The 23876-nt window shown below is 43.7% G+C and overlaps 1 protein-coding gene across 2 annotated transcripts in view; it reads right to left on the reverse strand.

Annotated features, from left to right (window-relative positions):
• fads2 (fatty acid desaturase 2) overlaps positions 1-23876 on the reverse strand; it is a 59960-nt gene that overhangs the window by 21256 nt on the left and 14828 nt on the right. For both annotated transcript variants that reach the window (XM_055649564.1, XM_055649563.1), the window contains exons 2-3: positions 8204-8314; positions 1036-1233 (exon numbers count right to left, since the gene is read on the reverse strand). In XM_055649564.1, coding sequence (XP_055505539.1) covers positions 1036-1233; positions 8204-8314 — 309 coding nt within the window. The remainder of the gene's footprint in view (positions 1-1035; positions 1234-8203; positions 8315-23876) is intronic.

A 23876-nucleotide genomic window follows, 5' to 3' on the forward strand; every position in this document is an offset into this window, starting at 1 on the left:
TCTGTGTGGAGTTTGCATGTTCTCCCTATGACCACATGGGTTTCCTCCGTGTGCTCTGGCTTCCCTCTACATCCCAAAGACAGGCGGGTTTGCAAGTTATTTGGCTTCTGTAAATTCCCCCTAGTGTGTAGGGAGTGGATGTAAAAGTGGGAAAACATAGAACTGGTGTGAACGTGTGTTCAATGGTTGATGTGGACAGTGGTCTGAAGGGTCTGTACCATGCTGTATCTCGAAACTAAATTAAATATTGTTTTGATCCAATACAGTGGACATTACTCTCTTCAAATGGTTTATGTGATTAGAAAAGAGAGTTTTTGATAATTGAATGTGCTAAACTTTAGAGTTTGGAGTAGGATTCGTTAGATGACCTGTTCTTGTGGATCCTGCATTGGAATTAGACCGTTCTTCGAGATTGCTAGCCATAATCTAATTGAAGGGACCAAGGAGTTAATCACTCCACCTCACTCGGGCATAACTGAAAAGTGCTGGAGGAACAGCTGGTAGAGCTCTTATCTCACACCGCCAAATACCAGGGTTCGATTCTGACCACAGGTACTGTCTGTGTGGAGTTTGCATATTCTCCCTGTGACTGATTGAGTTTCCTCTCGTTGCTCCGGTTTCCTCCCACATCCCAAATACATGTGGGTTTGTAGGTTAATTGGCCTCTGTAAATTGCCCATGGTGTGTAAGGAGTGGATGTGAAAGTGGGATAACACAGAACTGGTATGAACAGGTGATCGATGGTCGGTGTGAACACAGTGGTCTGAAGAGCCTACTTCCATGCTGTATCTCTAAACTCAACAGGTCTGGCAGCGTCCATGGAAGGAATGAACAACTGATGTTGCAGCTCGGGATCCTTCTTCAGAGCTTAAATTACATCTGTCCATTCCCTACAAAGATGCTGCCTGACCAGCTAAGTTCCTCCGACACTTGTGTTTGGCTCGGGATTCCGGCATCTGCAGTTCATTTAGTCTTCACTGACATTTTAACTTCACGCTTCATTGATCTGATTACATAGCCATGACGGCCCCATACCTGTGAGGTTGCCAGGATTAAGGCAGCCATGAGCGTTGGAATCCAACCAGACCCAAAATATGACAACGTAAACCAGGCTAGGAATTCCAGGAGAAAAAGGTGGCCAAGGTAGAGGGAGAAAAAGACCAGATCTGTCTTAAATAGTTCCATGTCCTCTGCTGTTTTCCGCAAGGCCCGAAAATCTTCAATCAACTCTAGCTGCAAAGAAGAGTTGCAATGGAAACTTCAGTAACTTTTATTGAACAATATATTTTTAATAATTTATTTTTACATTATTTCAAATCGATGTGAATTAATCACTTTCCCCAAGGTATGAAGTGAAATCTCCCATAAAGTGTCTAGGGAAAAGTCCATAAAAAAAGTGGCACCACAGTGGTAGAGTTGCTGCCTCACAGCGCCGGAGACCTGGGTTCAATCCTGACTACAGGTACTGTTTGTGTGGAGTTTGTACATTCTCCCTGTGATTGTGTGGGTTTCCTCTGGATGCTCCAGTTTCCTCCCACATCCCAAAGATGTGCAGGCAAAGATGGGCCTCTGCAAATTGCTTTCTTATCTCTGGCCTTTGTTCCAACCATCTGCCCATCAACCCACCCCCACCGCCTGTGTTGATTTTTTACCTGTCACTCCTCATTTCCAGCTTTCTGGTGCCCCCCACCCCCTCCCCCCAACAATCAGTTTGAAGAAGGTTCTGAACACAAAATGTCAATCTATGTTCTCCTGAGATGCTGCCTGACCAGCTGAGTTACTGTAGCACTAGTTTAATTTTGTGTATAAACCAGCATCTGCAGTTCTACACCTGAACTCCATTTAGTTAGCTAATACCTGACAGGAACTTAGTGGGGATTTGGACAAAACAACTAGATGAGAGTTGGGGGTTCCCAGTACACATAATGAGGCATCTTTTGGAAGGCACGTCGATGTAGAGGTTATTCATCGAAGGCATCGACTTGCATAAAATAGCCTGATAGTACACAGCTCACATATGACGGCTGTTTACTTGACTCATTAACGAGAAGCTGAGGAACTAAAAAACATTATTAGACACAAAATGCTGGAGGGACAGGCAGCATCTCTGGAGAGAAGGAATGGGTGACATTTCGGGTCGAGACCCTTCTTCAGACTGATTGGCTCAACCCGAAATATCACCCATTCCTTCTCTTGAGAGCTACTGCCTCCAGCATTGTGTGTCTATCTTCAGTTTAATCCAGCATCTGCAGTTCATTCTTACATAAAAAACATTATTGAAGCTTAAATCAGTGGGCATAAAAAAAATAACAAAAATGTTAATAAAACTTAATTTCCTTCTCAGCAAAAGGAAACTTAACCAAACTTAGATCAAATTACAGGGAGTCGCAAACATTGCAAGCACACAAAAGGCCATCTGTAAGGTAGAGCTTTATATCAATGTGCAAGGAGGTAATTGGATTACAGAGAGTATCTGTGTTGTTGAAATCCATTGCTTTCAACTCTGCATTAGCGATGTAAACTGAATCTTTTAATAAATTATTTAATGATGTTCTTCTCCATTCTGACTGACCCGAGCACTGAACTATGACTAATGTGTGCAGATAAAGAAATTTGTAAACCACCACAGAAACTATGTGCATTTCCACATTTCTGCTCACTGGACAATTAGTGTCGGGGTCGCTTCAGCGGACAAGGTCACCTAGACATCTTCCCTTCGGTTCCCACAAGCCGTCAGGCACGACGATGTGCTTCAAGGAGTCCTGTTCAAAGGAAGTATCAGCATCAAGCACTCCTTTAGTTTAGGAAGGAACTGCAGATGCTGGTTTATACCAAACATAGACACAAAATGCTGGAGCAACTCAGCGTGTCAGGCAACATCTCAGGAGAAAAGGAACAGGTACAGGAACAGGCGTCTCCTTTAGTTTAGTTTAGAGATACAGCGTGGAAACAGGAACTTTCGGAAACAGGAATTTTTGTCAGTCTCCCTACCTGCTTCCACTACCTGCAATCTCCAGCAACCACCTGCAACCTCCGGGAACCGCACGGAAACCTTAGGTGGGGCGCAAAGTCTCTAGAGGTTTCCGTTCAGGTTTCCTAAGTGGGACAGGGGCATTACTCTATCCTACGCACTAGATACAATTTTACCGATGCCAATTAACCTACAAACCTGCACGTCTTTGGAATGTGAAAGGAAACCAGAGCACCCGGAAAAAACACGTGTAGTCACAGGGACAACGTACAAACTCCATACAGACAGCCCCCTTAGTCCGGATCAAACCCGGGTCTCCGGCGCTCTAAGACAGTAACTCTACCACTGTGCCATGCCAGGTTTACCACTCCTATGCCAAGTATGTCACAATAATTATAGTTTTCCCCTCTTAATTCGACATTGATTTGCTTGAATAATATATTAGTTCAAATTAAAAATACGCAATGAGAAAAACTCTGTATGCTTAGGCTAAACTGTCTCCCTGATGCTACTATTTATTTTAAAGGAAGTAATAGTGAATAGATATGTTTAATTTGCTCAAGTATTGACATAGATTTGCGCTCTGCCACCTTACTGCTGTGGACTCATCTACATTATCTTTTGGATCCACCTCCAAGGTTGACTGTGCAGCTAATAAAAAGAAGTCCTAGATTTTAGACAAAGTATCTAAACATAACAATTCAAATCAACAGCAAAATGAAAAATGTTAGGTCTCCGTATTATGCAATGACAATAAAGTAATCCAATGACTGAGGCAGCACAGTGGTGCAGCAGGTGGAGCCGCTGCCTCACAGCACCAGGAACCTGGGTTCAATCCTAACCTCGGATACTGACTGTGCAGAGTTTGCACGTTTTCCCTGTGACCACCTGGGTTTCCTCCAGGTGCTCTGGTTTGCACCCACATCGCTTAGATGAGCTGGGTTTGTAGGTTAATTGGCCTCTGTGAATTGTCCATAATATGTAGGAAGTGAATGTGGAAGTGGGATAACATAAAGCTAGTGTGAATGGTTGATCCATGATCGGCGTGGACTCAGTGGACCAAAGGCTTGTTTCCATGCTGTATCTCTGAACTAAACTAAACCAAACTCAACTAAACACCTTCCAAATACTTGCTGCCAGTACCAGGTCAGTAAGGGGTCTGCAATGAGGTAGATGGTAGGTCAGGACCATTCTCTAGTTTGTGATGGGATGGTTTAGATGTCTGATAACAGCTGGGAAGAAGATGTCCCTGAATCTAGAGGTGCTCGTTTTCACACTTCTTTACCTCTTGCTGGATGGGAGAGGGGTGAAGAGGGAGTAACTGGGGTGTGACTGGTCCTTGATTAGGTTGGGACCTGAGAGCAGATCAGTGGGCTTGTGCTGTTTTTTTTTTTTAAAGGAAGCATTGCTGATAATTATTTTTAAAAAAAGAAAACAAAATACTGGGGGGGGGGGGGGGGGGGGGGGGGGGGGGTCAGGCAGCATTCCTGAAAAACACGGAATGGTGAAGTTTCAGGTCTGGGCCCTTCCAAAGCATTCTGATCTGAAACATTACCTATCCATGTTCTCCAGAGATGCTGCCTGGCACATGGAGTTACTCCAGCAACTTTGTCTTTTTAGTGTAAACCAGCACCTGCAGTTCCTTGTTTCTACTTACTAATAGATATATTCTCTCCATGTTCTCCAAAGATGCTGCCTGACTCGTTGAGTTACTCCAGTACTTTTTGTCTTATTTGTAAACCAGCATCTGAAGTTCCTTGTGCCTACTGATAGATATATTTAAGTTGCTCAAGTAAGATTATAGATTTAGTATTAAGTTGTGCACCACTGGTATCTGGACAAGCCGGTCTCATGCATGCCCCTTCCTCAACACTGGATTTACACTCAAGTGAAAACTCACTCTTATCGTCATACACCAACATCCCTCATTACCCCATCACAAAACATATCCTTGCCTCCTCAGATTTTGGTGCCTTTTTCCATGGATGGGTCTATCATAGAACACAGAACAGTATAGATAGACACACAAAGCTTGAGTAACTTAGCAGGTCAGGCAGCATCTCTGGAGAAACAGAATAGGTGCCGTTTCAGGTCGAAACCCTCCTTCAGACCCTCCGAGTTACTCCAGCATTTTGTGTCTATCTTCGGTGTAAACCAGCATCTGCGGTTCCTTCCTACACATAGAACAGTACAGCACAGGAACAGGCCCTTCAGCCCACAATGTCTAAGCCAAACTTGATGCCAAGACTAACTCTTATCTGCTTGCCTATAACCCATATCCCTCCATGCCTTGCATTTATATACAAGTGCATCTCCTGACAGCTGAGAATCTGAACGGCTCGATTTCTGTCTTGATTAAGAGCACTTCTCATTGCATCTAACATGTACCGACTCTGACCCATTAATACGTGATGAGGTTGCATCACGGGGATTTAACTCTACAGTAACTGATCTGGCATGAATAGAGAGGGGGGAGCTGATCCCTGTCTGTGTGGTCGTCATGCATGGGGAACCAGGAGAAGATGTGATCCTCGCCCTGGCATTAGTAACATTGAACGTGCACAAAAAACCTCCTAATTATTAATGACTACAATGATTGAGGAGTTGGCACCTATCCACTCTCACACAGAATGTGGATCACAATACAATGGTGACTTGAATTTCTTTTTGGCCTGCTCTCGTTAACAAGACTCTTTCGGGAGAAGCTGTAGAAGGACCCGTCTATTTTTGCCGAGGGATCAGAAACCAAGGGGAATATATTTAAAGTAATTGATGGAAGGAGAAAGAAAGCATCCCTGGAAGTGCAGCATCAATTGATATTTATATGCTGCTTTATTAAACCATTATAGGATGCTTAGTAGCAATGTTTCACACATTGGAACTCAAAAGAACCAGGCTTACTTATTTTTTCTCAGAAGCTAACATACAGTGCTTCAAAATATAGTAAATGGAATGAACTGTCACAGATTAGAGCATCGATTCATCAGTTTGTTTAAAGTTAATGGCAAGATCCGTAACAGCATTGATGTAATCAGGGATCTTGGCATCCAAGCCCATAGCTCCCTAAAAGTAGCAACACAAATAGGTAGAGTGTATATGATATGCTTGCCTTCATTAGTCAGGACATTGAGTATAAAAGCCATGATGCAGCTTGATACGGGTCTGGTTAAGCTGCCTTTGGAGTATTGTGTGCCGTTCTGGTCATCCCATTACAATGAGGTTGTGGAGGCTTTGAAGAGGGTTCGTTGAAAAGTTTATCATTGAATTACTCTATGTCTTTCTTCCCCTCAGTTTGCTCTGTTTCAAGGAGGATCGTAATAAAAGACGGAACAGACATAAGGGTAGGCCATTCAGCCTCTCAAGCATTCTCACCTTTCAATAACATCAAGGCTCATCCAGTCTTACCTCAACACTATTTTTCAGCTCGTTCTCATACCTCTTGACTTCCTGTTTGCAATGTGTCAATGGCTTCAACTTCACAACTCTCCAGAACTCCAGTCATGACCCTCCCCGAGAGAAGAAACTGCTCCTTATCTCTGCATTAAAGGGGCAACTTCTTCTTCTGCCTCCACAAAGATACACTCTCTCAACAACCCCCTCGGGATGTATTTGACTCCATAAGATCACCTCTCGCTCTCCTTAATATAATTAGATAAAGGAATGTAAGTGTGGCATCATGGTTAGGTTGCAAGATTAGCAACAAGAGTTCTAGACCATTGATTGATCCCGAGTCAAGAGTTCAAATCCAAACAAGACAGCCAGGACAATTAAATTCAAGTATTTTATGTGCGGCACAGTGGCGCAGCGGTAGAGTTGCTGCCTTACAGCACCAGGGATCCGGGTTCGAATCTGACTATGGGTGCTATCTGGACGGATTTCATACCTTCCCCCTGTGACCATGTGTGTTTTCTCTGGGTGCTCCTGTTTCCTCCCACACTACCACAACGTTTTGTAAGTTAGTTGGCTTCGCTAAAATTGGTCCTAGTGTGTGGGATAGTGTTAGTGTACGTGGTGTGTGCTGGTCAGTATGGACTCATTGGGCCGAAGGGTCTGTTTCCACACTGTATCTCTAAAGTCTAAAGAAACTCAACTCGTCAACCTTCCTACATTTGCCCACCCTCACCCAGTCAGCCTTCTTTGCCCAATACAAGTTTATCCATCCTTAAACAGAGACACATACTCTAGAAGTTCTCCAGCTGCAGTCTCACCGTTACCTGTAAAGTTGTCTCAAAACCTTCCTTCATTTATAATCCATGCCCCTTTCAATAAAGCACCACATTCCACTAGCCTTCCTAATGACTTGCTGTGCCTGCTTGCTAACTTTCATATAAAGTGTTTCATATAAAGCACCTAAATCTCTTGTACCTCCACAATCTTCAATCTTCCACGATATAAATAATAATTATATTTTTCATTCTTCATAACAAAGTGGATAACTTCATATTTTCCCATTTTACACACCATCTGCCAATTTCCAGTCCCCTTGCTAACATTATTCATATCCTTTTGCAACCTCCTTACAATTTCTTCACTACTTGCCAACCCATCTTTAGACTTTAGAGATTCATTGCAGAAACAGGCCCTTCGGCCCACCAACATGCTGACCAACAATCACCCCGTACACTAAGGGTTAATTTACAATTTTATCGAAGCCAATTAACCTACAAACCCGTGCGTCGTTGGAGTGTGGGAGGAAACCAGAGCACCAGGAGAAAACCCATGCGGTCACGAGGAGAACGTACAAACTCTGTACAGATAACACCCATAGTCAGGATCAAACCCGGGACTCTAGAGCTATAAGGCAGCTACTCTGCCACTGCGCCACTGTGCTGCCACAAAGATACACACCTATCTTTGTATCATAAAATGTGGCTACAGTATACTGAATCCTTTCTTCAAGTCACAAATAGAGGTAGCTGAGGCCCCAGCTCTGGTCCCTGTGCTATCCCATTAATGACTGCAAACTCCACACAGACAGCACCCAAAATCAGGATTTAAACCTGGGTTTCTGGCATTGTGAGGCAGAGGCTCTTGTAGCTGCACCACCGTGCCTCCCAAAACATACTGAAAAGCATATTTACATTTAATTATTGGGCTATTTTAATACAGTGATTAATCTATTCAAATTAAACAAGAAATATAATATTAAAAATGACAAATGTCTGCTTTAAAATGGTGTGTGTTAAATTTAGGTCAAAAGAACCATTGTCGAGAAACTAAGCAAGATTTCACCTTCTTCTGGTGGTCCTGGCTGGGCTCTCCCGGTGCTAGCTCACCAAGCAGAAGAGGTTTCAGAAATTTCCGGACAAAGGTCAGGTTTGGATGGAAAGCCTGGAATGCATCCTGTAATGAAAAACAACACAAGCGATTAAAAAAACAAAACATGACCTTTTACAGAAGGAAAAATGCAAATAATCTAAACCAATAAACTCATTGTGACTTCCAAAGCATGTTCAGTTTAGCTTAGAGATACAGGAAGGAAACAGGCCCTTCAGCCACCAAGTACACATCCACTCCCTACACATTAGGGGCAATTTACAGAAGCCAATTAACCTACAAATTTGAACATCTTTGAAATATGGGAAGAAACCGGTGCAGCCAGAGAAAATCCACATGGTCACCGAGAGAACATGCAAACTCCACACAGGCAGCACCCGAGGTCAGGATTGAACCCGGGTCTCTGGCACTGCGAGGCCACTGCTACGCCACTGTGCTGCCCTTGCACAGGGTGATATTAGCATTGGGTAAATTAATTAATTAATTATCAATTACTCCCTACAGCAGCAATGAACTGCTGATACAAATCTGGTACAAGTCACAGTGATGGTAATAAAAAAATGCCAAGTCTTTTGCCAGCATTTGCAAAAGCAGAGCGGTGTGCTGAGCATGGAATCTATACCCACTCAATTCACACGTCATCTCTATACAGAAGACAAAGCTATGGTGGCATTTAACCATTACTATTTAAATTATCCTTCCTGCTGCAATTGGCATTAAATGATCCTCTTCCCAACAAAAGCAAGATTCCACATCCAGGTATTTCCCAAGCTATTTCCAATGTTTTAATGATCTTCCAATTACCATGCTCCTGTCCACATTGTGGGGACTTCTCTCTCTCGTGCTTTCTCTCTCTTTTACATCCTTTCTCCACAGTTGTAAAATCCCTCTGTTTGACAATGTCTGAAGCTTTTTTTAGTTTAGATTAGTTTAATATTATTGTCACGCATACCAAGGTAGTGAAAAGCTTTTTTGCTGCGTGCTATCCAGTCAGCGAAAAGACTACATGATTACAATCATGCCGTCCACAGAGTAAAGGCACATGGAATCATAGTTCGTGTAAGAAATGCTGCTGTTCAAAGATGTGAAGGAGTGGTGACTATAATGAATGAAAGAAGACCCACTTTTGGGACCGGCACATAAGTAGTCCTATCCACTATACCTGTCCTATCCATATACCTGTCTAACTGTCTCTGAAACGATGGAATAAACGATGGGATAGTCCCAGCCTCAAGTACCTCCTCTGGCAGCTTGTTCCATACACCCACCACCCTTTGTGTGAAAATGTTACCCCTCGGATTCCTATTAAATCTTTTCCCCGTCATCTTGAACCTATGTCCTCGGGTCCTCGATTCCCCTACTCGGGGCAAGAGATTTTGTGCATCTACCCGATCTATTCCTCTCATTATTTTGTACACCTCTATAAGATCCTCCCCCTCATCCTCTTGCGCTCCATAGAATAGAGACCCAGCCTACTCAACCTCTCCCTATAGCTCACTTCCTCAAGTCCTGGCAACATTCTCGTAAATCTTTTCCAAACCCTTTCAAGCTTGACATTATCTTTCTTATAACATGGTGCCCAGAACTGAACACAATATTCTAAATGCGGTCTCACTAACGTCTTTTACAACTGCAACATGACCTCCCAACTTCTATATTCAATACTCCGACTGATGAAGGCCAAAATGCCAAAAGCCTTTTTGACCAACTTATCTACCTGCGACTCGACCTTCAAGGAACCATACACCTGTACTCCTAGATCCCTCTGCTCTACAACACTACTCAGAGGCCTACCATTTACTGTGTAGGTCCAGCCCTTGTTTGACGTCCCACAATGCAACACCTCACACTTCTCTGTATTAAATTCCATCAACCATTCCTCCGCCCACCTGGCCAATCGATCCAGATCCTGCTGCAATCTCTTCTAGTTATTTTGCCAGGGATTGCCCATGTAGTCATGGACAAATAGAGTGGCCACTATATCCAAATCTAAGATGAACATCTGTAACTCCTAACTATTCTATGTGGATACCAGTCAAAATTAATCGCGAGGTTCATTTTGATCCTCTAATTAAGTTGTTCCAGTGCAGTTGCAACACTGACATCTACCCAATAAAGGAAAAGCCCAAGTATGTCCCATTCACAAACAGCAGGCCAAGTCCATCCATCCAATTACTAGCCAATAGGTCTACTCTTAATCATCAGCAAAGTGTCGTTACCGGTGCTGACCAATAACCTACTCATCAGATCGAGACCTCATTACAGCCTTGGTCCAATTTGGGGCCAGAGATGAGATGAGATGAGGGTGGTATCAGTTGACATCAATAAATTAATTGATCGAGTGACATTAAGGTGCCCTGGTAGAAATGAAGTCAATAGGTATCAAGGAGATCGCTTGCAGCCATCCTTCACATAATTGTAGATGGTTGAGATATCAAAATTCAATTTTCACAGCCCGAGGACTTTCTCAAGATATTGTCCTAGATCCACCTATCTTCAACTCCATTAGTTGAGTTTAGTTTAGTTTAGTGTGGAGATACAGCGTGGAAACAGGCCCTTTAGTAGCAATGTTACAAAATTTTGAGATTTTAAAAATCAAGTCTGCAATTTATCCCATCAGATAAAGCATAACAATAAGTTTAATTTGACACCAAATTCACTCTCATATCTCAAGTATTAAAAAAGTTATGGCCATTTTCATACTCGGAAATTAGCATCTTGTTCCCTATTGATTTTCAATGGACATTACAAAAAAGCTGTGATCTTGGATAGTCAAAAGGCCATTTCTTAAGGAAAGATTAACATTTTTAAATAGCCTTAGTGTCCAAATAATATTCACAAATAATTCACAATACAACATGATTTTATATCTAATTTACATTAATTTATAGGCCAAATGGAAGGAATTTAGTGTTCAATTGCTGTAAATAAATGCCCATTTAAATCGGCTTTCTAGTGGGTTCATGTGAACGCGCTGGTTTAGAATGTTGACATAGCGCTGGATTAGTGCCCTCAAATGCCGAGAAAAATACTGCGGGATATAAAAAGCCCAAAATGAACTACTCGCTATAGATAACTTGATATATAGGGTTATATATATGCCCCATTTAATGTAAAAATAAGGTACATACCTTTAATTGTTTGCTTTATAAAACCCTGGGGCTGCGAGAGGTTGCGGAATCAGATAGTAATTTTAAAATTATTATAACTATATTATCGAGGCCTATAAAACTAATAATACCTTTTGCGACCGGGTCTTGCAGCGATTTTTCGTTAATGATTTACTAGGCTGAACATCTGCGATTAGTACAGCCTAGTAAAAATCGCGTTTTAAACCCGCCCCCTCCAAACAGCGCCAAAATCGCGGACCTGGCTGTGGGCAGATTCCCAATGACGATTCAGGTAGGTTTTGTAACATACCTACCTTTAGCCCATCAAGTTGGCGTCAACCAATATTCACCTGTACACTAGTTCTATCCTACAATCTAGGGACAATTCACAAAACCCAATTAACCTCCATCCTGCACGTCTTTGGAATGTAGGAGCAAACCAGAGCACCAGGAGTAAACCCATCCCCGGCACAGGGAAAACGTACAAAATCCATACAGACAGCACGCGTGGTCAGAATAGAAATCAGCACTCTGGTGTTGTAAGGCAGCAACTCTACCGCTGCGTCACTGTGCCACTCAGATTGCTGATGATTGCATGATTCACAACTCCTCAGCAAATGGTGTGGCCCATGCCAGCTTGCAGCAAGACCGAGACAACATTTGGACATGGGCAGATCAGTAATGGGCCTGTGCCACAGGCGATTTTTCAGGCGACTGTCAAGTTGTAGCCGGTTGCTGAAAATCCGGCGACTGGAACGGCGACTGTCAGAGTGGAACAAACACACACACACATCGCTTCCTTCACCAGCCAGTTATGCAGGCAATGGACCGGGCAAGCGGGGGAAGTGCTGTCTGATTTAAATTCACGGTGCAAAGCCAATGTGATACAGACACACACCACAATGAAGAGAAAGGTTGGCGCCTGTAATTAAGACGGTGAAAGCACAGTGTACGGGAAGGGTCACTTCCTTTAAAAGAAGGGGGAGAGAGAGGTGGAGAAGGGGGGAGAAGGGGGAGACAGGGTGGGGAGAAGGAGTGGAAACAACTTTTAAGAAGCCAGAGATACACGGCTGTGAAGCTCGGCAGACATTAACATTACCGGTTGGTTATCCTTGGTTCTGAAAACTACTGTATATGTTTTTTTTCCCCAATGAGCCAATGAAATTCACCGGTCAGCACTGACGACAACCTACGACCTCCTGGCGACTCACTACCACTGCACCTACGGCACGTGAATTCTCGTTGAAAAATTAGCAGCGACCAGAATGAAGTTGCGACTAGTTCCCAGAATGCGGGAACTACTCACGACCATGAAGGCGACTCCCCGGCAAACACCCACGAACATGTGGCGACTGCATAGTCTCCAGTAGTCGTCTAAAAAGTCACCTAAGTGGGACATGCCCATTACATTTGTCCCACAAGAATGCCAGGAGATGATCAAATGACCGATTATCCCAAATATCTAAACTGAAAACAGAAAATGCTTGAAATACCCAGCAGGTCAGGCAGCACCTGTGGAATCCAAAACAGAGTTAAAGTTTAAGGGCGATGGGGAATCAAGAACCAGGGAACATAGGTTTAAGTGAGAGGGAAAAGATGTAATAGGAACCGAAGGGCAACTTGTTCACACAGATGCAACTAACAACTTTTAAACGACGTTTAGACAAGTACATAGATAGTTACGGTTTAGAGAGATATGGGCCAAACACAGGCAGGTGGGACTAGTGTTGATGGGGCATCTTGGTCGGAATGGTCATGTTGGGCCGAAGGGCCTGTTTCCATGCTGCATGACTCTATGACCCTTCAACAGAACTGAGATGTCTTCAAAATGTAACTCAATAGAACCAGCCACATGAATACTTTGGTTACCATCCGTGATAAAACAGTCCACTTTTACCTCCCCACATCAACCATTATAAACATTTGATCGCTTGATCACCAGTCCACTGTGCCTGCAGCATGTACCATTTACAAGATGAACCAGGAAAGAAGACACAAAGTGCTGGAGTAACTCAGCAGGTCAGGCAGCATCTCTGGAGAACATTTACAGGTGACGTTTTGGATCAGGACCTTTCTTTCAGCCCTCACTCATTTTATTCTTAGGTTTACCTATAGAAACTCGTTTCTTATCGGAAATGGCTGATTCTTTTCGTTTGTTGGGCTGACTGAAAGACCAACATAAAACATTCAACCATTTTTATTCTTCAAATGATTTGTACAGCCAGAGTATGAACTTCCTTGGAATTCCCCCCATTCTGCCAACGTTGCTGGCAGTGAAAATCTGCTTATTAATTACAAGGTCTGACACTGGACCAAGAGCAGCTTTGACCAAATTCCACGCATACTTCAGCTTTTTTCTTCATATTTGGGATTTCCAGCTTTCATGGATTTTATATGGAATTTGTATAAAGATAGACGATCAGCATCAGCTTGATGCGAATTCAACTTCGTTAAACTGGTCAGAATCAGATGCACCAGATCATCTAAACCTGGAGATGATAACGGTTCAGGTCTACTAACAATACATATACACTAATGTGAAGAAGGGACCCGATCCAAAACGTCATCTGTCCATTCCCTCCACAGATGCTGCCTGACTTACTGAGTTTCCACAGTGGATTGTGTTTAGCTCAGCATTCCAGCATCTCCATTTCCTTCAGTCTCCATTGCAATGTGATGGCACATTGTGAGCATTGAGTCAGCCTAGCCTTCTGTGTTTTTGGATCACTAAATCAGTTTGATGTTCCAGAGGTTTACAATGTAAAAAAACTAACTATATTTCGACTTTAGAGATTCAGTGTGGAAACAGGCTCTTCGGCCCACCAAGTCCACCCCGGATACTAACATTATTCTATACTCTAGGGACAATTTACAATTTTATCAAAGCCAATTAACTTTCAAACCTGTAGGTCTTTGGCATGTGGGAGGAAACCGGAGCACCCGGAGAAAACCCACGCATTCACGGAGAGAATGTCCAAACTCCGTACAGACAGCACCCATAGTCAGGATCAAACCCATGTCTCTGGCGCTGTAGGGCAGCAACTGTACCACTGCACCACCGCCCTATTCTGGAGCAAGCTATCACTTTTATTCAGGATCTGGTGGAAACTAATCATCCTGATGGAAATGGAGGGTTGTGCCAGAAGCAATCTCCCACTGGGAGGAGTCTGCCTTGCCTTAAGACACAAAGTGCTGGAGAAACTCAGCGGGTCAGGCAGCATCTCTGGAGAACATGGATTGGTGACGTTTTGGTTGGGGAGCCTTTGGATTGCATTATTATTATTATACTTTATTTCGGACTCAAGGTCCAGACAACGGACAACATTACATAAAATACATTGCATATAAAAACACTGTAAAATACATATAAAATCTTAGTATATCTGCCTGTAATTATGTGGGTGGAATTAATTACGTGGTCGGAGGTGTGTTTGAGGGTGGGATTCTCACGCAGACGCGATAGTAGTATTTAGTTTAGTTGGAAGAAGCATGGTGAAGAAGGCACAGCTTTCGACCATGCACGAGTTTGACTACGAGTAAGATCAAAATGTACTTAAACAAGAAGAAGTTTGGATGAATATCTTACTGTTTTTACTACGACAATAAAGAAACTTAATTAATGAAGAGAGTGGGTTTTGAAGATTTATCTTCGGACGGCTTTGAGTGTCTCGTGCAGAGCTCGCATGCGTATCAAAATTATCTCCTTACCCCCGACTTCAATCATAGTGACTAGAGGAAAGATTCCTTGAACGTTACAACAATCTGCTATTACACTTTCTTCGCATTGATGCCCTCTTGAAATTTATCAGCCACTTCTGCGTGTGTTTCAGATAAACACATGGTTTCTACGTTTTCCTTTCCACCAGTATTAAGTTTTGAACTTCCATCCCATCCCAGATGCTGCCTGACCTGTTGAGTTCCTCCAGCGCTTTGCAATTTGCTCAAGATTACAGCACCGTGTGTCTCTGAATTAAGTTTTGAGCATCCACATTTCTAATCACAGCATGTTCATTTGCATTGCCCAGTTCGTCTTTCCATCATTGCACTATCCTTTGTCATTGAGGATACTGACTGAAATGTTAAAACATTTGCACAACCTCAGGATCCTGAAAATCTCCATCTGAATAGCATTCCTTCCACCAGCTCATCACGATCTTGGCATCATTCTTAATTCCCATGTGAAACACAATCGGCCTCTTGTTTTTGCAACGTGCTGATCAACAACCAGCAGCCAATTGACAGGAATGCACACACCTCATATTGAAGCTCCTAAGATTTAAATTTCCTGACAAGCACCCCGAGGAAAAATTAGGCTGTTCCACGCTTTTATACTCATTTAAATTAGCTGGTCCCTTTTCTTTGCTAAACAGTTTTTTTTTTCTGGAATAGTTAAAACCTTCCAAGTTTTTATTTCTGCATTATGCGACCAGAGGCTTCAACCCAAGAGCCTGAAGCGACAGCAGGGATTCCATGCCAAGTGCCAGAGGGAGCAGCAGAAGTTCCGTGTCAAGGCCTGGTTTGGACGCCCTTGTTTGTAATGCAAGAGCCAATCTTTCCACCACAGTGAACGTAGTTTGGTTTCATTAGTCACCCACGCAGCGGGGATTATTGGATAATGATCAGGAGCTGTAATCCAGGTTGATTTCCCCCTGTGAATCCCGACCCAGCTTCATCCCACTGCCTTGCCTTTGGACAGTGTGCCTGTGTGCCAATAATCTGCAAGGCAATGCCATAGTTTTTTCCATGATGCATTGGAGCTTTGGTGTAGGAGGTAGCGATTTCCGGTTTGGGGCAGGGCATGCCCTAGACATACGATGCAAAAGGAGTGGGCAGAGATAACTGCAACATTCAACCGCAGGAATCAAATCCCAGTGAACTTTGCTGCAGAAAAAAATTGCGTGGGTGAATAGATCTTGAAATGCCACACCATCAACTGTATCATTAGTCTTAGATATTACTCAATGTACATATTCCCCACTCACCTTCCAAGCATCCACATTAATCATTTGCTTCAATGTCCCCACACAAAATTAATATTACTTCAACGCACACAATTATATCTTGCATATCTTGCACACACAGCCGATTGTTTGAAAGATACAGCATGGAAACAGGCCCTTCAGCCCACTGCGTCCATGCTGGCCATCGATGACCTGTGCACATTAGGTCTATATGATCCCATTTTTGCATTCACTCACTACACACTAGAGGCAATTTACAGCAGCCAAATAACCTGCAAACCCGCACATCCCTGGGATGCAGGAGGAAACCAGAACAACCACTTGGTCACAGGTGGAACGTGCAAACTGCACATAGACAGAACCCGAGGCGAGAATCAAGCATGGGCCCCAGGCACTGTAAAGAAACACCTCGGTCAGCAGTGCCACCCTAAATTCAACCATGATGACTTTTATCTGCTACCTGGCAAGATGATCTGAAACACAAGAACACTGACACACTGCCTTGCTCTTGTGGGCACAGCTAACAGCTGTAACTAACCAGCCAAGAGCTCACTGTGCATCATCTCATCCAAAGGAGAGGCAGTACCTACCATCATCGGAGATCACACTTCTCTCCTTATCTCACTACCTTTTGTGAGAATTGTCTGTCACGGTTAATCACCTACATGGATCTGCAAGCATCGTTGCCTCAAAAAGTCAGCCAGCATCATCAAAGACCCACACCACCCCAGCAATGCTCTCATTTCACTCCTGCCATCGGGAAGAAGGAACCAGAGCCTGAAAACTGTAACATCCAGGTTCAGGAGCAGCTTCTTCCCAACAACCATCAGGCTATTGAACACTGTGCACTCCAATTAAACTCTGAACTCCAAACTGCCTGTATTGCACTATGGACATTGGCTTTGTTTTGTTTTAGCATTATATTGTTTTTTTTAAACTTATTGAACTTTTTTATTTTGTGTGCTCATTATATTATCCATTGAGTACAGCGTTTCCAAGCCTGTTGTGCTGCGGCAAGTAAGAATTTCATTGTTCTCTTTTCAGGACATGTGACAATAAAACACTTTTGATGAAAGGAGGTTCTAAAGGAGACACAAGGAACTGCAGATGCTGGTTTACCAAAAAAAGACATAAAGTGTTGGAGTGACTCAGCGGGTCGGGTAACATCTCCGGAGACCATGAATAGCTGACATTTTTGGTTGGGACCCTTCTTCAGACTGATTGTGGTGGAGGATGATAAAGCTGGAAGAGTTGGAGGCAGAACAAAGCCTGGGAAATGATAGATGGATACGTCATGGGTGGGAAGGGGGAGTTGATTTGCAGGTGGATGGACAAAGGGATGGAAAGACCAAAATTATGAAATAAGGATAGAAGAGGTCCGAATTGTGAAGCCAGAGGAAGGAATACAGGTGGAAGGGGATGGGGGTTAGGGGGAAGGGGAGAAATCGATGCGAATCCAGGGAAGGGGGGGGAGGAAATGTGTATCGAGGTGGATGGAATGAAGGGTGCAGTTCAGAGTTTGGAGAGAAGGTAGTGGGTGGGCTAGGTTGTCCTAGATCAGGGGTCGGCAACCTACGGCCCCCAGGCCAAAATTATCCGGCCCGCAGGCGTATTCTTTTCCCCGTAATTAGCTGGCCGGCAGACTTCCGTCATCTCCAGTTCCACCGAGCAGCGCCGAGCTCTGGCTGTACTGCATCCTGCGCAAAGCTGCCGGCACGGCCGCGCACCTTCTGTGTCTGGGCTTCACTGTGGCGATCGGGATTGTCAATAGGCCGGGGACGAGTGAGTGTGAGTATTTGAGCCACCGCCTTCAGGACAAGGCCATGGTACGCCGTGTTCGTGAGCGCTCGTAACTAGGGGCCAGTGTTCCAGGTGGTGGCCTCGAAGGGGTGTGATCTATGTGAACACGTGATTTGATGCCTGCCATTCGGGGTGGGATCCATGTGTACACGTGATAGATGTGGCCCGCCATCCGCTCACAGATATGCATCCTGGCCCCTATGCAGAACAAGGATGCCGACACCTGTCCTAGATGGTGTACATGTTGCACTCCATAATTGATGTTCCTGGTTGTAAAGAGCTTGGAGGATATTACAGCATTCCACTGCTCTAACTACAACAGCAGGCAACACAGAAAACAGAAAACCCACTTTGAGGAGTGATAGGTACTGATAAATTCCTTTCTTACTTTTGACCAGTACTTGTTCAGCATTGTGTATCACTAACACGGTTTAAAGGTCCATGAAATATTGCAATCTTCCAATGCATCATTCTCTGAAGTGAGATCCCAAATTATCCTGGTGCAAAGCTACAGAGCAGGATTTGACACCTAAATTTGTAATTGAGATACCACTCATTCACACAACAATGGTACTAACGAGTCAAAAGTTAATGCTCTTATTTTTTGATATTAACTAAATATTAACTCATTACCAGAGAGTAAAATATAATTACAGAATTGTTTTGGACATATCTCAAAACATTTTCTCAAATAAAATGTTTGAGGTACGAGAAATGTAGAAACAAGGAATGACAGATGCTGGTTGATACCAAAAAAATACACAAAGTGCTGGAGTAACTCAGCAGGTTAGACAGTATCTCTGGAGATGCCGCGTGACCCGCTGAGTTACTCCGACACTTTGTGTCAATGTTTGTTGGGAACGAGGAACTGGAAACGAGATGCTGGTTTACTAAAAGGACATATAGTGCTGGGGTAACTCAGGCAGCATCTCTGGAGAACATGGATAGGTGACATTTCGGATCTGGATCATTCTTCAGATGGTACCGACCTGAAGCACCCCTATCCATGAAGAAGGGTTCCGACCATGCTACCTGACCCGTTGTGTCCTTTTTTTAAGCAAGATACTTTGGTACTAGAAAGCCCAATTCCTTTATTCTGTAAGAATTCTTAAGGGCTGTCATTGCCATTCATTTTACAAAGAAAATATCATTTTCCAAAGTCAAAGTCAATTTTATTCATCACATGCACATTACATGCAGTGAAATGAATTTGCCAGCAGCGATACACTTAAAAAGAACACACAATACACAATAAAATGTAACACAAACATCCACCACAGCATTCGTCACTGTGGAGGAAGGCAACAAAGTTCAGCCAGTCCTCCTCCCTTGTTCATCCGTGGTCGCGGCCACAGACTCCACGGCTTGGAGGTCCCGAATCGGCACTTTCCTACCGGAGTCCGCGGCATCAGGATGTTATAGGCCGCAGGCCGGAGATTTTCTCCAGCGATCCCTAGCGAGGGATCCCATGCTCCAGATGGTAGGTCCACGCCACGCCCGCGGCTAGAAGCTCCGCAGACCACAGTCCCATGACGTCAACAACACTAGGCAAGCACTCGGAGCACTCCTCTCTGGCGATCCCCGGCAAGGTTTTGCTCGCTCTGCGATGGAAAGTCCACTGCCAATGCTCCAGGCCCGATTCCGGTAAAGGCTCCATGATGTTAGGCAGCGAGGGAGATGACATGGAAAAAGTCGCCTCTCCGTGGACGAGGCGGCCAAAAGCGATTTCCCCCTTTCCCCTCCCCCCCCACATGACGTACCGAAATACACCCAAAACTGACACCAAAAAAAAAAAAAAAAAAGTACAAATAACGCAGCTGTCTTGCAGCGCCCCCACCAACCTTCCAATAAAGCTACACATATTTAGCTCAAAGATTTTCAGCTGTTTCATCAGTGACCTTCCTTCTAAGATATGGTCAGATGTGGGATGCTTCACTGGTGATCGCACAGTGTTCATTTCCATCTGCAACTCCCAGATAATGAAGCAATCCGTGCACTAATGCACTAAGGCATGGACAACTTGGACTGATAAAGGGCAAACACATTTTGATTAACCTGATAGAAGTATTTATAATTATGAGAGGCAAAGATAGAGTATGTTTTCCTGGGATGAAAATGTTAAAGAGCATAACTATACGGTGAGAGGGACAAAGTTTAAAGGAGATTTGTTGGGAAAGTTTTTTTTAATGAGAGGGTGTTAGGTGCCTGGATGGCAATGCCAGGGGTGGTGGTGGAGATAGATATGATAGTGGTGTTTTAGAGGTTTGTGGATTGGCCACATGAACATGCAGGAAATGGCGGGATATGGATCATTTGCAGGCAGAGGAGATTCGTTTTGCTTGGCATCATTTTCAGCATGGACATTGTGGGTCGCAGGGCATATTCCTGTGCTGTACTGTAGTATGGTCTATGTTCGTCAAATTAATTTGTCCAAGTGTTGTGCGTTTAATTTATGAAATTGTAGACTAGATACATGACAGCTTTTCTTATCCAGCAGGTGTTGGAACAGTGGAATTCTCTGCCTCAGAGGGTGGTGAAGGCAGGTTCTCTGGATGCTTTCAAGAGAGAGCTAGATAGGGCTCTTAAAAATAGCAGTCAAAGGATATGGGGAGAAGGCAGGAATGGGGTACTGATTGGGGATGATCAGCCATGATCACATTGAATGGCGGTGCTGGCTTGAAGGGCCGAATGGCCTACTCCTACACCTATTGTCTTATGTTGCAATTCTGGGCTTGTGCAATGTGTGTGGTTCTCTGCAAGCTTTTTGACTACTGCTTGGCTGTCACCCTACAGAAGGAATCTAGTCCAGAAATTGATGTGTGGACTATCACTAGACTGGTTTTGATCCACAGTGGCACAGCAGTAGAGCTGCTGCCTTACAGCGTCAGAGGCACAGGTTCAATCCCGACTACAGGTGCTGTCTGTACGGAGTTTGTACATTCTCCCTGTGATTGCGTGCATTTTCTCCGGGTACTCCAGTTTCCTCCCACACTCCAAAGACACAAGGTTTGGAGGTTAATTGGCTTTGATAAAAAAAGATGTAGACTGTCCCTAGTGTACAGGATAGTGCTAGTGTAGGGGGGGGGGGGGGGGGGGGGGGGGGGGGGGAGATCATTGGTCAGTGTGGACTCGGTGGGACAAAGGCCCTGTTTCCGCATTGTATTTGTATTTCGAAAGTCTACAAGTCACTGCGTGAATGCAAGAGGAATATCTTTCTTCGCTTTTTTGGAGTTTCAGGGCCTCAAGGGAGGATACAGAACTAGATTAATCATAATGTCCACAGTTTCAAGTAGGTTTCTTGATATTGGTTTTTTAATGCCCAGGAATACATTACAACTAATCACCCGTTGGATAGGAAAAGTGTCATGTATCTAGCATGCAATTTAATAAATAAAGAGCACAATTCTTGGACAAGCTAATTTGACTAACATAGAACAAAGAACATAGATCAGTACAGCACAGTAACAGGCCCTTTGGCCCACAATGTCCATGCATGAATTAAAGACATTGGTCACTACAGCAGTGCTCCCAAGTTTGATCGTACCTGTACAAAGTAAGGCTTTTCCAACTTGAACATTTTTCATTTCAAATTAGGTTTAGGTGATATTTGCTGCCAGATACTACAAAATGTTATATTTTATTCTCTTAAAAGGCCACAGTGGTACAGATTGTGTATGATATCCCCCCCTCCCCTCCCCACCCTACTTTCAGTTTGAAACATAGAAAAAAAATAGTACATAGGTGCAGGAGTAGGCCATTCGGCCCTTCGAGCCTGAAGAAGGGTCCCGACCCAAAACGTCAACCATCCTTTTTCTCCAGAGATGCTGCCTGATCGACTGTTGCTCCAAGACTTTGTGCCTATCTTTATTATTCGTAGAAAATGGCCAATATTTAATAAAGTTAGTGTTAGACCATTTAGTGTTGAAATTGGGAATCTTGTAAATCAGGATTCTCTTAAATATATCATTGCTCGACATCAAAAACCTCTTTTGTTATTTTAAAGGACAATGTTCTTGTCACCCAATTCATCTAACAATTTCAATTCATATTGTTTCATTCTCCTTCTCTTCCTTGACCAGCAACAGTATAAATTAAAGTGAAAATCCATCAGCCACATTGCTCAGCTGTTTGCAGCTCCATGAGGCTGACGTGTTTAATTTAGTTACACTTAGAGATACAGCAGAAACAGGCTCCTTGGCCCACCAAGTTCGCGCAGACCAACGATACCCATACACTAGCACTATCCTACACACAAGGGACAATTTACAATTTCTACTGAATCCAATTAACAAACAAACCTGTACATCTTGTCTTCGGAGTGTGGGAGGAAATCCACGTGGTCACAGGGAGAACATACATACTGTGACAGAGAGCACATGTAGACAGGATTGAACCTGGGTCTCTGGCGCTGTTAGACAGCAACTCTATCGCTGCGCCGCCATGCAGAAACACTTTAGGTTTTCCCCATATTTAACCAGCTCTACTTGTTAAACAACTATGGTGAAGTCTGACGAAGGGTCTCGACCCGAAACGTCACTTATTCCTTGGCTCCATAGATGCTGCCTCACTCGCTGAGTTTCTCCAGCATTTTTATCTACCTATGGTATAACCATTGTCTTTTGTGCCCTTGAGCTAAGTAGATGATGTTTGAACATCACTAAACCGGTTCCATCAGTGAATTAAACCAGGGCAGGTCTGCATCTCAATGTTATTTAACCTACCATCTCTTCCCTCAGTAAAATGACCAAAATCGGTCTTGAAAGTTTTGATTAATCAGCCTCTACCAACAATTAAATGTTCCACATTTATAGAACATTTTTATGGAGAGTATTTCCTAATCTCAATCCTAAATGGTCTCGCTTGAAATTTATTAAAAGTTGGTTTTACCTTGGATTATTAACCAGAGAAAAATATTGTGCTATTTTTAATCCCTTTCTCATTTCAGATACTTCCATTAGAACACTCACTAACTTGTTGCGCTCAAGAAAACACCAGTTAATGATATATCCCTTGATTGGTTGAATTTCTATTTTTTACCTTCTAACAACAATGTACATTTGTTAGGTCTGGTGTTCCATATGGGCCCGAGCAAAGGTCTGTACACTGTTCACCTCAAGGAACACCCTTCACTTCTGAAGTCGACCAACAGCATGTATCACAACAATGTAACCCCACTTTCACATCCACTCCCTACACAGCAGGAACAATATACACAGGCCAATTAATCTACAAACCCACGCGTCCTTGGATGAATGAGGGGCGGCACAGTGGGAGAATTGCTGTCTTACTGCAACAGAGGCCCGGGTTCGACCCTCACTACGTGTGCTGTCTGTACGGAGTTTACATGTTCTCCCTGAGACTGTGTTGTGTACAGGGTGATTGCTAGTCGGCATGGACTCACTGGGCTGAAGGCTGTGATTCCACACTATCTCTCTAAGGTATGAATGAAAGTATCTGGAGCACCTGGAGGAAACCCACGCAGTCACAGGGAGAACAAGCAAACTCCACCACCAGGGACGCCGCACAATTGGCAGCCCCGCCAACAGTCTGTCTGTTTTTTTTGTCTTTTATATTTATTTTTAATGCGTTTTAAAAGTCTGTGTAAATGTTCTCCGGTTTGTTTTATGTGTGGAGAGGGGGAGGGGTTTGGGCGTCAGGGGAAAACATTTTTTAAGTTTCTTACCTTGCCGGAGATGCGATTGTTTTCCGGGTCGCATCTCCGGTCGTTCTGCGGCCTACCATCGATGGAACTGGAGG

This window comes from Leucoraja erinacea, chromosome 18 (genome assembly GCF_028641065.1).
Source record: "Leucoraja erinacea ecotype New England chromosome 18, Leri_hhj_1, whole genome shotgun sequence".
NCBI classification, from domain to species: domain Eukaryota; kingdom Metazoa; phylum Chordata; class Chondrichthyes; order Rajiformes; family Rajidae; genus Leucoraja; species Leucoraja erinaceus.